The sequence below is a fragment of the Hippopotamus amphibius genome, chromosome 5, assembly GCF_030028045.1.
Source record: "Hippopotamus amphibius kiboko isolate mHipAmp2 chromosome 5, mHipAmp2.hap2, whole genome shotgun sequence".
In the NCBI taxonomy this organism is placed as follows: Eukaryota; Metazoa; Chordata; class Mammalia; order Artiodactyla; family Hippopotamidae; genus Hippopotamus; species Hippopotamus amphibius.
The window spans coordinates 111941761-111956402 of record NC_080190.1 but is presented as its reverse complement, the minus strand read 5'-3'; the positions used below and the strand labels follow the sequence as shown (position 1 = coordinate 111956402).

Here is a 14642-nt window from a genome sequence, read left to right as displayed (position 1 = left end):
CTCTCACTTCAACTCTTCAGTTAAGCCCACCTCCTCCTCTGCATAGGTCATGACCCTTTACTGTGTCTCCTTGGAGAAATCTTCTTTTTAGAACATGTATTAGATAGAATATGGATCTGCTGCTGAAACAGAGATTCTGGTGACATTACTATGATAGAGTTTATTTCTTGCTCACAATACAGCGTGTACCTAAGTAGATGAGGACTTGCCTAGAGGCTCTGTGCTGTCAGGAACCCAGGATCCTTCTGCCTTGTTGTGTTGACGTCCGTAGATTGTTGCCTACCAGCCTGCTCTAAGATGATTCACCACCATCTCATATTCCAGCCAGTGGAAGGGAGAAGGAGGGACGGGAGGGCACAATCGCTCCTTTTAGGGGCATGACTCAGGAGTTGCAGTTATTACTTTCACTCACCTCTCGCTGATCAGAACTTGGTCACGTGGCCGCACCTTGCTGTAAGGAAAGCTGGGAAAAGTAGCCTTTCTTTTGGCTGCCACGTGCCTGGCAATGAACCTGATCTGTTCTTATAGATGGAGTGAATGGATATGGGGACATCTAGTGGCCCCTGTGGCATAACACCCAGCCCAGACTGCAATGCTACATTAATTAGTGTGATTACTTGATTGATGACTATCCCACCAGACTGTAATCTCTACAAGAGCAGGGACCATATCTATTTTTGCTCACCACTGTGTCCTTATCATCTATCCCCATATAGTAATAATAAATACTTGTTGAATGCATGCATGAATGAAGAGATTGGGTCTCTGACTACCTCTTGCTATTTCAGGTGTCACGCTTGACACTCCAGCCAGACCAAACCACTTGTGGTTGCCTTAATTCATTCTCTATAAATTTTTTTTTGTGTGGCTAATCTGGTAAGCAAAACACAGTCATCTCACTGTTTACATTTCTTTGATTTTGAGATTACACACATTTTCACATATTTCCATTAATACTTCTTGTTTTGAGATTTGATATGACCAATTCTAATAACATCCTTTGCAGTGCACTAAGAGCTTAACACAGTAGATTTTAGTCAAATTTAGGCAGCATAGTCAGGCACTTGCTTGATGAGGAGTAAAATATCAATATAATGCTTGGATTAGGGCTTTCATGCAATTCTACCCGAATGCTATTTCTCAAACCTGAGCTTTCCACAAGAGTTGAGAAGCAAAGAGTTAAAGGTTACATTCCTCACTTAGAATCTGGAAGGTTGGTGTGACGTTGTGATTTATAATAAGAAATCTATATTTGGTCTTCCTCTCATTTCTGGCACAGAGCTCCTAAAACCCTTGGTATTTCCTAAGTGTTAAGAGCAATTAAGGGGGCTTCCCTGGTGGTGCAGTGGTTAAGAATCCGCCTGCCAGTACAGGAGACACGGTTTCAAGCCCTGGTCCAGGAAGACCCCACATGCTGAGGAGCAGTTAAGCCCGTGGGCCATAACTACTGAGCCTGTGCTCCAGGGCCTGCAAGCCCCAACGATTGAGCCCACGTGCCATGACTACTGAAGCCCACACGCCTGGAGCCCGTGCAGCCTGTGCTCCGCAACAAGAGGCCACTGCAATGAGGCCTGCGCACCACAACGAGCAGTAGCCCCCACTCGCCACAACTAGTGAAAGCCCATGCGCAGCAACGGAGACCCATGGCAGCCAATAAATAATAAATTAATTAATTAAAAAAGGGGGAATTAAGGTGTCTTGATACTCTTAACAAGCCCCTTTCAATCACACTTGATTTTATGTTAATGAGGTGACTTCTGGAAAGGACCTAAGGTTAGAGCTGGTTGCCAGGGGAATTAACCATGTGATTGGAGGGTTGAAACTTTCAGTCCCACCCCCTGACCTCCAGGGAAGGGAGAGGGGCATGAGGTTGGCCAATGGCCAATGATTTAATCAGTCACGTCTGGGTAAATAAGCTGCCATAGAAATGCCAAAGGAAGGGATTCAGAGAGCTTCCAGGTTGGTGAGCCAGGATGTGTCTACATTCTGGGTCCCACACTCCATGGGGACAGAAGCTCCTGCAAAGGGGACCTCACCCTGTGTATCTCTTCATCTGGCTGTTCATTAATACCCTTTAATATCTGTTGTTATAAACTGGTAATCTGGTAAGTAGACTGGTTTCCTGAGTTCTGTGGGCCACTCCAGCGAATTAATCAAAGCTGAGGTGGAGCACGGGAACTTCTGATTTACAGCCAGTTGATCAGAAGCACAGATGACAAGTTGGACTTAACACTCACCTCTGAAGTGGGTGAGTCTGGTGGGACTTCGCTACTAACCTGTGGAGTCTGATGCTATCTCCAGGTAGATAGAATCAGAATTGAGTGAAATCGCTGGAACACCTGGTCAGTGTCCTCTGCGAATTAAGTTCATTTCTTGATGGTGTGGAGAAAACACACACGTTGGAGATGGTATTTTAAATTGCTATTTAAGGGAATATCCATGAGTTTCAGCAGTCAGTAAAGCTTACTGTTGTATTGATAACTGAATAAGTCTAATTAAGACGTGGTGTGAGTGATGGCCCACTCGCCCATAATAACCCAACCACACCACCCACTACTAGATAGCGTTGTTTTACTTTTCATATATTAAGAGATAATAAAAGTATAAAAAATATAAAATACTGTATTTAACATGGACACACGGAATGAAACTGTAGGAAAAAATGGAAATATGCAAAGGTGGTGGGGTTTAGATTTTATTACTATTTTAACATTTTTTTCTTAATAGTGTTGCTAATGAAGCTAAATCACAGTACCATCACCATCACCAAAACACAACCATCACCACCAATTCTGTTAGCAATATCCTTTTAAAAATACACAAGACCTGGGTATTCCCTGGCAGTCCAGTGGTTGGGACTCTGGCGCTTTCAGGGTCGGGGCCTGGGTTTGATCCCAGGTTGGGGAACTAAGATCCCTCAAGCCACGTGGTACTGCAAAACAAAAACAAAAACACAAGACATGTAAGATATTATGGGTAATAGAGAAAAGAAGAGGGGCTGTTCTAAATATAAGCATGAATGTGGCCGATGTGCGGAAAACACATTTTCCTGTATAAGAGTCAATTATAATTCTGAAAGCCAAGAGAGGAAGCAATAATTCTGGGGAAGGGAAGTGAAGGGCTTCTATTTTCTTCGTGTTCTCAGGCAGGCCAGATATTGACATTGCTGCTGATGAGAACAGCATACTTTCAGCCAGAAAGTACGTTAAGTGCCAGGCTTCTATGCACCGCTACCCAGCACAGCTCCAGCGGTGGGGAACTCAGCGGTTTTGTTCCTGGTATAAGTTGGGCACCACTGAGAATGACCTCTCAACAAATTGTTCAGTGGCGGCTCAGAAATGCATTTGACTACGGATGCCCCAGTGCACGCATGTTTCCCACTAGTCATGTAGTTTAGGAAGCTTCTCTCTCGTGGTGCTGAAATCCTTAGCAGGGTTCAATTTTACTCACTTCTTGATTCAAATGCCTGCGTTTTCAGGTTCAACTACTGTCTGAGTGAAGTTTACTCATGTAGATGTTTAGAGAGGCTGATTGTGCAAAAAAGTAAAAAGAAAAAGACAAGGACTGGTAATATGGTTGGGGAGAGAAGATTATTTCAGAGAAGGGAGGGAGATTTTGAACAATTTTGGCCAATAGAAGAATACCATGTGAGCACGTGCATGTGAGTGTCTGTGTGGGGAGGGGCGGCCCCTACCAGGGCTGGGATTGGTGGGGGTAGCAGATAAGAGAGGCTAAGAAAAGAAAGTAGACTTGTGACATAACTAGCTCCGTTACAATTTTTTTTGAGAACTTTTATTGAGATATAATTGACATACAATAAACTGCATATATTTAAAGTGTACAATTTGATGTTTTTTTTCTTATTAGTAATGTATATATGGCAATCCCAATCTCCCAATTCATGCTCTACCGCCCCGACCTGGCTTTCCCCACTTGGTGTCCATATGTTTGTTCTCTACATCTGTGTCTCTATTTCTGCCTTGCAAACCGGTAGTTCTGTATCCATTACACTTTTATAAAAGCACTGGTGGCAGCCCTGCATAAGCAGATGTACCTGGAAGGCTGTAACTAGCTTCCTCCAACTTAGCCCAGTTTGCCCTGACTAGGCTGATCCATTTCTGACACTTCCTTTCCTGGGCTGATGGAGGCCCACCCCTCTGGTATCAGACAGGAGAAGGGCTAAAAAGACAAAGGAAGGGGAAGATGCTCAGAGTTTATAGGCAGTAGGACCTGGAAACCAGGCACTCCTTTTGGGACATAGTTGAAGAATCAAGCCCAACTACAGAAGGAAACAGAGGTCAGTGGTGGAGCGTGGTAACCAGAGTTTGGTGATGGCAGGGGCTCCGGATGCTACTAGAAACACACCTAGAAGGTGAGGCACCTGGGAGTGATGGGAACTTGACTCATGTGATACTTCCCTGACATCAATTGCATCAACAGGAGCGGTTGCAAATTGAGATCCTGAAAGGGGCCAGATAGAGCCCGCTGAGTATAAGATAATAGGGGAGGGTGTGATTATGGCCGATAGAAGCACACAAAGGCAATTTAAATTTACTGTAGGGGAACAAAATTTGCCACTCCAAAATGTCTCGTTGATATGTAGTTTATTTCAAGCTGAAAACAATCAATGCCCAAAGGACTCAGAAAAAAAACTTTGACTTTCCCCCTCACTGCCTGAGCAATGTGGAGAGAGGACCTGTTCCAGGAAGGGAACCCTCACCACAGATAACTGTACGTCTGAACTAGGTGTGTGGACAGGGAGGCACCCAGCAAAGTCTGTTAAAATTCCTCTCTGTGTCCCACTGTCTCTGCCTGGCTCAGCAAACATTTGTTTACCGAACATTTGCTTTTCCATCCTTATGGTGTATAATGCAGCTCACACCTTTATTTCTTTGGGAAATCTTGGGCAAAATCCACATTCCATGAATAGGCAGTTCACAAAAGTGGAGACCTCAATGGCAAATAAGCACAGGAAAGAGTGCTCTCCATCATTAGGAAAATGCAAATTGAAACCAGAATAAGGTACCACAGCTCCACAAGAATGGTTATTACAATGAAAAAGCCTGAAAATAACAAGTGTTGGGGGAAGATGTGGAGCAATTGGAATTCTCATATTGCTGGTGGGAAAGTATATTGTGGGAACGCATTTAAAGCTAAGTATGTATAATTTATAACCCTGCAGTTCTACTCTACTCCTTGGTATAGACTCAACACGAATTAATGTTTAGTTCACCAAAAGACATGTAAAAGAATGTTCACTGCAGCTTTATGATAGTCCCAAACTGGAAGTAATCCAATTTTCACCAACCGCTGAATGAAAGCATGATTTATGGTGTGCTGTGTATGTGTATAAATATGTATTTTTCATACAATGGAGTTCTTACACAGCAATAAGAACCAAACTACTGCTACTTGCAACATCATAGATGTATCTCACAGACATAAAAGTGAGTGAAAGAAGTAAGACAAAAAACAGTACACACTGTATTATTCCATTATACAACATTCAAGAGCAAACGGGATAGCTAATCTATAGTGATACAAGTCAGAATAATGGGTTTCTTTTCTTTCTTTTTTTTTTTTTTTTTTGGTGAGGGAGTGTTAACCACAGTGTATGAAAAAGGTGTTGGAAATGTTCTGTATTTCAATCTGGGTAGTAGCTATAAGGAGGTAAACATATTTTAAAATATTTGATCTGTATAATTAAGATATGTGCCCTTTACAATATCTAAATTATAGCAATAAAGCATTTAAAAAATTCTCCATTACTCATAATACATTCTTAATTGGATTTATGTCTGTGTTTTGATTAGGTATTTCTGAGACTGAGCAGATGTAGCCTAATAAGACACAGTCACATGTGAGTTTTATATATAAGTAATTATAATAAAACTACCTTTGCAGGCTTATCCCTAGCATTTCCCAGCATATACATTCCATTCCAGCCAAATCAGATTACTCATCTTCCTCGAACATCCTGTCCTTCTCACTTGTTTGCCTTTGCTCATATTCCCTTTAAATTAATTTTTCATAAGTTACATCACATTTTAAATGAACCCAAAGAACTTCCTTTTGAAGGGAATCAAATCTTGTCAGACCTTTTGCTAAATGAAGAATCTCAAATTCTCACTATACCATTTTCAGAAAAACCCAGATTTTCATATATTGAGCTTGTACAAAATGAGAATCATGTGATCCAAAAATATTCATGAATAACTAGTAAAAGTTATTAGCAATAATAAAAACAGCTAAAAGCAATAATTCTGAGAGGCAGTGTAAGGTCGAGGAACAGGCATAGATTTTGATGTCAGATGAACATGATTTTGATTAGTTTTTGCCACTTACCAAATGTGAATTCATCTAAGGTCAATCAGGTTCTCTTGGATAAATAGCCTCCAAAAATCACTAATAGTAATGGGTCTATGTCTCCTTCCAACTTTTCTGTCGGTTTACAATGATAGCAAATTTTAGACCAATTTTAGACAAATTTTAGACCAGTCACGTGGAGACATTTATTAATAAGTGGGCAAAAAGAGTCATTCATAGATTCTGTGTTCTGCACCCTTTGTTCTTTTAGGTCTTCCAATAGCATCTTGCGGTCAATGTGACAACAGCCTAAGGACAGGATCCAGCTCATTGGCTAACTGAAGTCAATGACCAAACATCTTCTGAATTGGTGGCTAAATTTAGGACTAGTCATTCAGGAATCATGCACCATTTCTAAGGGTATGGATACCAGGGCTTGTTGGATTTCTATGCCCTGGTCATGCATAGATGGAAAAGCTTGTGAACTAGTTCTTGAACCACTAGTTTCACCACTGAAAAACCATTTATAACCCCGCTTTGCTAGTAAGTTGCATTCTGTAATTGATCAGAGAAAATGACAGCAGAAGCTCTGAGAGTCTCTATATTGTCTGATAGTGTCTATACTGTAGGGTATCCTTTTGCTGCTATGTGAGCTTACCACCCTGAGTTCATATGCTTAATACAGCAATCCCTTGCTTCTTGGGTGTAGTGAAAATGAACACACATACTTTACCCCTTTTATGCTGAAGCATTTGAAAGTGAATTATAGACAAAACAACAGTGTTGGTAAGCTACTTTTTCTCTCAGAACTTGGGACCCTGAGATGGGTATCATATTTTCTTTCTCATCACTTCTACCATCCCAAACATCTGATGGGCTCTGATAGCGTGCAAGGCTCTGGATAGGTGCTACACACAATATAAAGATTAGGAATAGAGGAACTTGAACATTTGTAACCTCTTGGCCAGGGTAACATTCTTGTTTTATATTGTGCTGTGTAACACTGTGTTAAGAGAGTTCCAATCTCTGCCTTCACACCTAATTTTGACAGAAAGAGCAGTATAGATACATGAGTTATAATACTAAAGTATAATTTTCAAAAGGTTAAGAGACATGGATTTTATATAAATGTAAAATAAATGTGTTAGAGATTTTATTCAACTCATAAATTAATGAGAGAACAAGTTAGATATAACCAGTTTAAAGGGAATTTGAAGAAGAGACGTGTAGGTAATCAGGAATGAACTTACTGCTAGATCCAAAGCTGCCTAATATCCTATAGGCCAATAAAACGAAATATTTAGGGGTCATCCTTTCTATAGGGTGGAAATCAATTGTATCTCTTTTGGCAAAATTCGTTTGCATTGCTGCAGACGAGAACATATGCCTTATTACGTCTTAACTTCTATTTCTAGAGCGTCGAAAGATAGCCAAGTCAGTAGATAGACAACCACACAGAGTCAATAATCTGGGGAGGGTCTATATAGTGTTTAAAAATATGCCCACAGCGCAAGACCTAAATAGACACTTCTCCAAAGAAGACATGCAGATGGCCAACAAACACATGAAAAGATGCTCAACATCACTAATCATCAGAGAAATGCAAGTCAAAGCCACAATGAGGTATCACCTCACACCAGTCAGAATGGCCATCATCACAAAATCTAGAAACAACAAATATTGGAGAGGGTGTGGAGGAAAGGGGACTCTCTTGCACTCTTGGTGAGAATGCAAGTTGGTACAGCCACTGTGGAAAACAGTTTGGAGGGTCCTTAAAATACTAAAAATAGAACTACCATATGATCCAGTAATCCCACTCCTGGGCATATACCCAGAGAAAACCATAATCCCAAAAGAAACATGTACCATAATGTTTATTGCAGCACTATTTACAATAGCCAGGACATGGAAGCAACCGAAATGCCCATCAACAAATGAATGGATAAAGGAGATGTGGCATATATATACAATGGAATATTGCTCAGCTATAAAAAGGAATGAGATGGAGCTATATGTAATGAGGTGGATAGACCTAGAGTCTGTCATACAGAGTGAAGTAAGCCAGAAAGAGAAAAACAAATATTGTATGCTAACTCATATATATGGAATCTAAAAAAAAAATTGATACTGATGAACCCAGTGACAAGACAAGAATAAGGATGCAGATGCAGAGAATGGACTGAAGGACACGAGGTTGGGGGGTGGGTGGGGGGTGAAGGGGAAGCTGGAACGAAGTGAGAGAGTAGCATAGACATATTTACACTACCAACTGTAAAATGGATAGCCAGTGGGAAGTTGCTGTATAACAAAGGGAGATCAACTCGATGATGGATGATGCCTTAGAGGGCCAGTATGGGGAGGGTGGGGGGAATTTGAGGGAGGGAGGGAATATGGTGATATGTGTATAAATACAGCTAATTGACTTTGGTGTACCTCAAAAACTGGTACAAGACTGTAAAGCAATTATATTCCAATTAAAAAAATATGCCCACGGAAGTAAGGAGAATTCATTTTATCAACCTTGAGCTTTCTGAACATGGAGAGTGCAAACAAGGAGTGCAACTCCACAAAGAAGTCAGGGGAAGAATATTTGAGTTGCAAATTCAAACTTACATCAGTAGAAGCCGAAGAGGGACAGGTGGCCTCTGGTGAACCATGTGTACCAGGAAACTCGGCAAAGGGGACCAAAAGAAAAAGATCTATAAAAAATAATAGAGCTCACTGTCCACGAAAAATGCCACGATGTTGTGACGATGTGAAACCTCAGAAGAAGATACCGATTCCTCCTTTACCTTCTATCCTGCCCCCTGTCAACCTGATTCACAGGGACGTTGTGCGCGCTTGGTGCCAGCAATTAAAACTGAGCACCAAAGGCCCGAAACTAGATGGGTATAAACGCCTCTGCGAACATGCTTACCCTCATCAAAAAAACATTCCTGCCACAGCAGAGGAGGCCAGGATCCTATCACCATCTAGGAGAAAATCAGAGATGGACAAGGTGGGACTACGTCTGGAACGTTCTGATAAAAAGGTGTCTTCTGAAGCGGCTGCTCCGCCTGAGGAGGGAGCATCCGCACTGGAAGGGTCTCCTGCTCCTGAGGGAGTCGTCTCAACTTTTGCCCCTGACCCAGATGCTGTGTTTGCCTCCTGGAGCAGAATGACAGCCACGGCTGTGAAGATGGAATCAGGGCAATCACGAGAGACCTGTGGGGTCCGGTGGTGCGTGGTCCATGGGAAACGTCTTCCTGCTAACGTAGAGGGCTGGGTTCATTTACAATTTCATGCTGGACAGGCTTGGGTGCCTGAAAAACGAAGGAGGGTGTCTGCACTCTTCTTGCTACCGGCCAGCAATTTTCCACCCCCACACCTGGAGGACAACATGCTGTGCCCTGAGTGTGTACCCAGGGATAAAGTATTAACGAAAAGCCTGCAGTGAGATCACAATCCCAGTAAAAGGGGTACAGCTCTGATTATATTAATGATCGAGAAGTGACTGCAATCAGCTCCATGGTGCCATTTGACAGCTGCACGCCGGGCTGCTCTGCACTCGCCATGCTTCTTGCTTACAGGGTGCACAGCTTGCAGGGCTGCATGAACAAAAGCCTGTACACGGACCGGAAAGGAAATTGGAAGAGGCTGTCTCCAAAGATTCCCAGCCCTAGGGGAGCAGAGGAGAAAGGAGATGGGGACATTTTAAAAATACTAATTAATGGTTGGAATTAATTTACTTGAAAGTGCCTCAAGTAAATTTCTACATTGGGCAAGATGGGGCTTACAGGCAAAAGTTGAAATTTGGCCATGTACACCTTAACCAAGTATTCAAACTTATCCTCACTAGAAATGGTACAAGCAGAAATGTGTTTCCTGATGTGATACAGTATATCACTGATAATATTCTTGCCCAAAAGAATCATTCACAAGGAAGCAATCAGTCCTGATTATGCCTCTTGTCTCAGCATAATGAAGTGAGCTTACATTGTTTTGGGTGTCAGTTACTTAGATGCACCCGTATGTAAATATTCACAGAACTGTGCACTTAAGATGTCTGTATTTTACTTATACGTAAGTTATCTATAATTTTTTTAAGTGTCCTGGATAGAATGATAAATTATAGTGCCTCTAGTAAAAAAGGCAACTGGAAAATTTTGAAATGAAGGCTTTTAAAATAAAATACTCAATTGTGTATGTGAAATGATCCTTTTGCAATATGTCAGATATAACACTGCTCAAAACCCTCCCATGGATCCCATTCAGAGGGAAAATCAAAGTCCTTGTAATGACCTCCAAGGCTCTTACCTAAAGCGCCTTCTACCCCATGCCCGTTCATCTCTGGCCTCATCTCCAGCACCCTGCCTTTGCTGTTCCTTGACCATGCCTTACACGCTCTTACCTTAGGGCTTTGTCACTGGCTGGAATGCTCTTTCCCCACATGTCAATGTGGTAAACTTTATCTTTTAAGTCTTTGAATGACACTTTGTCAAAAAGGCATACTCTGACCCCCTATTTAAAATCACAAGCTGTTTCTCCACCCCTACAAGCATCCTGGGTCCCTCTTATCCCGATTTCTATGTTTCATAACACTTATCTCTTAATAGATTATGTTAATTTGTAATTTATTGTTTTCCCCTGACAGTATAAAAGGATTTCTGTCAGTTCTGTGCACATAGGTATCACAATCTCCTAGAACAGCCTGACACATAGTTGGCGCTCAATAAAGGTTTATTCAGTGAATGATGAAAAAAAAAATATGCCCACAGATTCTTTGATACTCTTTGCTTTAAGAGATGGAGCTTAATTCCTCTCCCTTTGAGTGTGGACTGGATTTGATGACCCACTTCTAACCAACAATATGGTAGAAGTGATAGTGTGTGATTTCTGAGATCAGGACATAAAAGACATTGTAGCTTCCTTCTTCCTCTTCCTCTTCTTTTCCCCTCTCCTCTTTCTTGTCCTCCACCTCCTCTTCCTCTTCTTTCTCTTCCCCCTCCTCCTCCTCCTTCTTCACAGCATTATTTAGATATAATTTTATAATTCACACATTATACAATCAACCTATTTAATGTATCCAGTTCAGCGGTTTTTAGTATATCCAAAGAACTGTGCAATCATTATCACAATTTTAGAACATTTTCATCGCTCCCTAAAAAGAAATCCTGTACCTATTAGCAGTCACTCCCCATTTCCTTCCAACCTTCCCAGCCCCAGGCAACAACTAATCTACTTCTTGTTTCCATGGATTTGCTTATCTTGGACGTTTCACGTAACTGGAGTCATAATACTTCTCTTACGTAGCTGCAGCTTCTACCTTGTTCTCTCCCTCTCAGATCACTCTCTCTGGGAGAAGCCAGTCACCACGCTGTAAAGATGCTGAAGCAGCTGTATACACAGCTGTATGAGCCATCTCGGAAAATGATCTTCTGCTCTGGTCAAGCTTCCAGATAACCAAAGCCCTGGCTGGCATCTTGCCTGCAGCCTCATGAGAGCTGGTTCTGAACCAGAACTACTCAGGTAAGCCTTTCTTGGATTCCTGAATCACAGGGAAAAAAAAAAAGTTGTTTTAAGCTGCTACATTTTGGGGTCAAGTAGTCTGCTACACTAGAATTCCACTGAAATGACATCCAGGAATCTCTTTTGACAATATATAAGCCTTTTGACCATATATATAAGCCTCTTTTGACCATATATAAGCCATAGGCAATATTTTTTCCTTGACACTGGAAACAGATTCCTTAATTTTGGGGGAGTCATAATATACATGTTTTTAAAAGCTAAATTTTATAATCTCTTTACAATCACAACACATTTCTTAGGAAACTGCTCTTTTATTTAAGGTTAAGTAAATGATTAGTTTACCTTGTTTAACTTTTAATAAATGGCTTTCTGGACAAGTTGGCTATTTGTAAATGTAAGGTTGATGTAGTTTTAGTCAAACATCACTGTATTAAGAAGAATTTTGGGGAAATTATAATTTTGTTGAGTATAAAAAGAAAAACCAGCCAGGAATGTGTATTGGCTGAACCCAGGATGATTTTGGAAATCTGAACCATCTATGTGGCCCTCTGACATTTTGTGACAACACATGCTCATGGCTGCAGAAGAAAATAAAGGATACATTTATGTATTCCGTATAGAGGGAGTGTGGTTTCAAGTAAAGAGCACAGACTTGGGAGCCAGGTTCCCTGGGGTTTGAAGCTCCGCTGTGCCACCTACAAGCTGTGTGACCCGGGGCAAGTTATTTAACCTCTTTTGCCTTGGTCCCACCTGCAAGATAGTTATGATACTCAAAGTGCCAAATCATCTGGTTTTTATGAAGATCAAACCAGTTGATGTATGGTAGGCAGAATGGCCTCCCAAAGATGTTCACGCTCTACTGCTTGGAGCCTATGAGTAAGTTATGTTACATGGCAAAAGGGACTTTGCAGTTATAGTCCAGGTGATAGACCTTAAAACAAGGGAAATTATCCTGGCTTGTCCCCGTGGGTCTCATTAAATCACAGAAGCCTGTAAAAGCAGAGGACCTTCTCTGGCTGGAGGCAGAAGAGATGTAGCAGATCAAGGATTCAGAGGGACCCCAAGCCAGGGAAAGATTTCTGCATCATTGCTAACCCAGAGACATAGGGGACCACATGCAAGAACTGGAGAGAGGCCCCAAGAAGCTCGAAGGTGATGCTGGCTGACAGCTAGCAAGGAAACAGGGATCTGAGGATGCTTGGAAGTGGATTCTGCTCTCTACCCCCACCCCCAAGAGCTTGCAGGTGGAGCTCAGGCTGGTTGACAACCTGATTTGGGCCTTGTGAGACCCAGAGAAGGGAGCCTGTTGAGTCTGCTGGACTCCTGACTTACAGGACTGAGGGAATAAATATGTGTTGCTTGAGCAATGGGCTTCTTTGTGTTAAGCCACTGGAATTTGGGGACTACTTGTAACTGCCTCCTAGCTTATCCTAACTAATGTATCAGTTCTGTAGATACAAATATTTACAAATTGGGAGAAAATAGTTTAAGCCCCCAAATGCCCTCTACTTTTTTTCTCCTATAAAAACATTACAATGAAAACAAAAACAAATGCAAATGGAAGTGGGTGGGAAAGGTTTTTGTCAGAAATACATGGAAATCAGTCAGTACATAGTCATTATTTTCATTCATTAAGCATATATTGAATATCTGCAAAAAATATATTGGGCTCTGGCAGCACTGAATACAGAGATATATTGTGTAGTCCCTACTTTTGATGAGCTTGTGGCTGGGTGGGGAGGCATAGAGGCAAGGCGAAACTGAAGTCTATACTATGTTTAGAGATGAGAGACTGGCATCACTCACGTGGTGAATTTTGTGATCCAGGTCATGTGGTATCAACATTTAGAGAAGAGAAACTATTCAGGGTTGGGGCTGTTAGCAGATTCAGGGATGTACATGAGGAAGATTCTCTTGATTCCTCCTTGTCAACTCTACTTCTTTCTCCTCTCTCTCCCATGTTTTTGTTTATTTCTGGGTTCAATATTGTCATCATATCATCTCTTAAAGGAACTTGGAGATTATCTACTTACAGATGAGGAAGCAAAACCAGAGTTTTGTACAGTGAAAAATATTGATCATTTGGTGGCCATTAATAGAACAATATTATGTGAATAATAATATAATTATTGATTAATAATTATAAAAATTAATTTTATTGGTGATATCAGTCCAATAAATCACCTGTTTCTTAAATATTTTCCATCCTGAAAGATGGCGGAGCCTGGGTGCTTGTGTGTCATGCATTCACAAGCTTGCTTAGTAGATGCCTATAAAATTCTTTATCATGGCCATTTCAAAACTTTCCATTCTCCTCCATCCTGACCCAAACCACATTCTGTGACTTGAAGTCACCAGGGGTCAAAGGAAGAAACAGATAATTCTCTCAAACCACCTTTGAGAGTTTAATAAGAGGATTTTTTATAAAGCTATGTGCAAGATTTAAGAAAACTAATGGCGGATAGTGCGGTATCTCAGAGGCAGTGAGAGCTGTTACCACCTTAGTTCTAAAGGTAAAGCAGGGGGAATGGTTACCAGAGTATTGAGGGGGTAGTTACATGGTGAGGCAGCCTGGCAATATCTGTGGCCTTGGGTACAAGTACATAGCCAACTTGTGGTACCTGGCAGGGAGGGAGCTGGAGAAAACATAACCAGCTTCAATCTACTCCATCCCTTCATTTCCTGTCAAGGTCTCACATTGGCTAATCTCATCCTGATGTGGAGACAAGGGTCTTATTGACTGAGTTCATACAGTTCATCCTCCCAGGCTCAGAGTAGGGTAGAGAAGGTTTGGAGTTCAAACAAGATATCCAGTATACCTTCTC

At 41.4% G+C, this 14642-nt stretch overlaps 1 protein-coding gene across 1 annotated transcript; it reads left to right on the top strand.

The window, feature by feature from the left end:
• Nucleotides 1–8842: 8842 nt before the first annotated feature.
• Nucleotides 8843–9742, top strand: LOC130854365 (developmental pluripotency-associated protein 4-like). The gene has a single exon (XM_057737084.1). It carries the CDS (start codon nucleotides 8843–8845, stop codon nucleotides 9740–9742), a length of 900 nt encoding a protein of 299 aa, XP_057593067.1.
• The last annotated feature ends 4900 nt before the right edge of the window (nucleotides 9743–14642 follow it).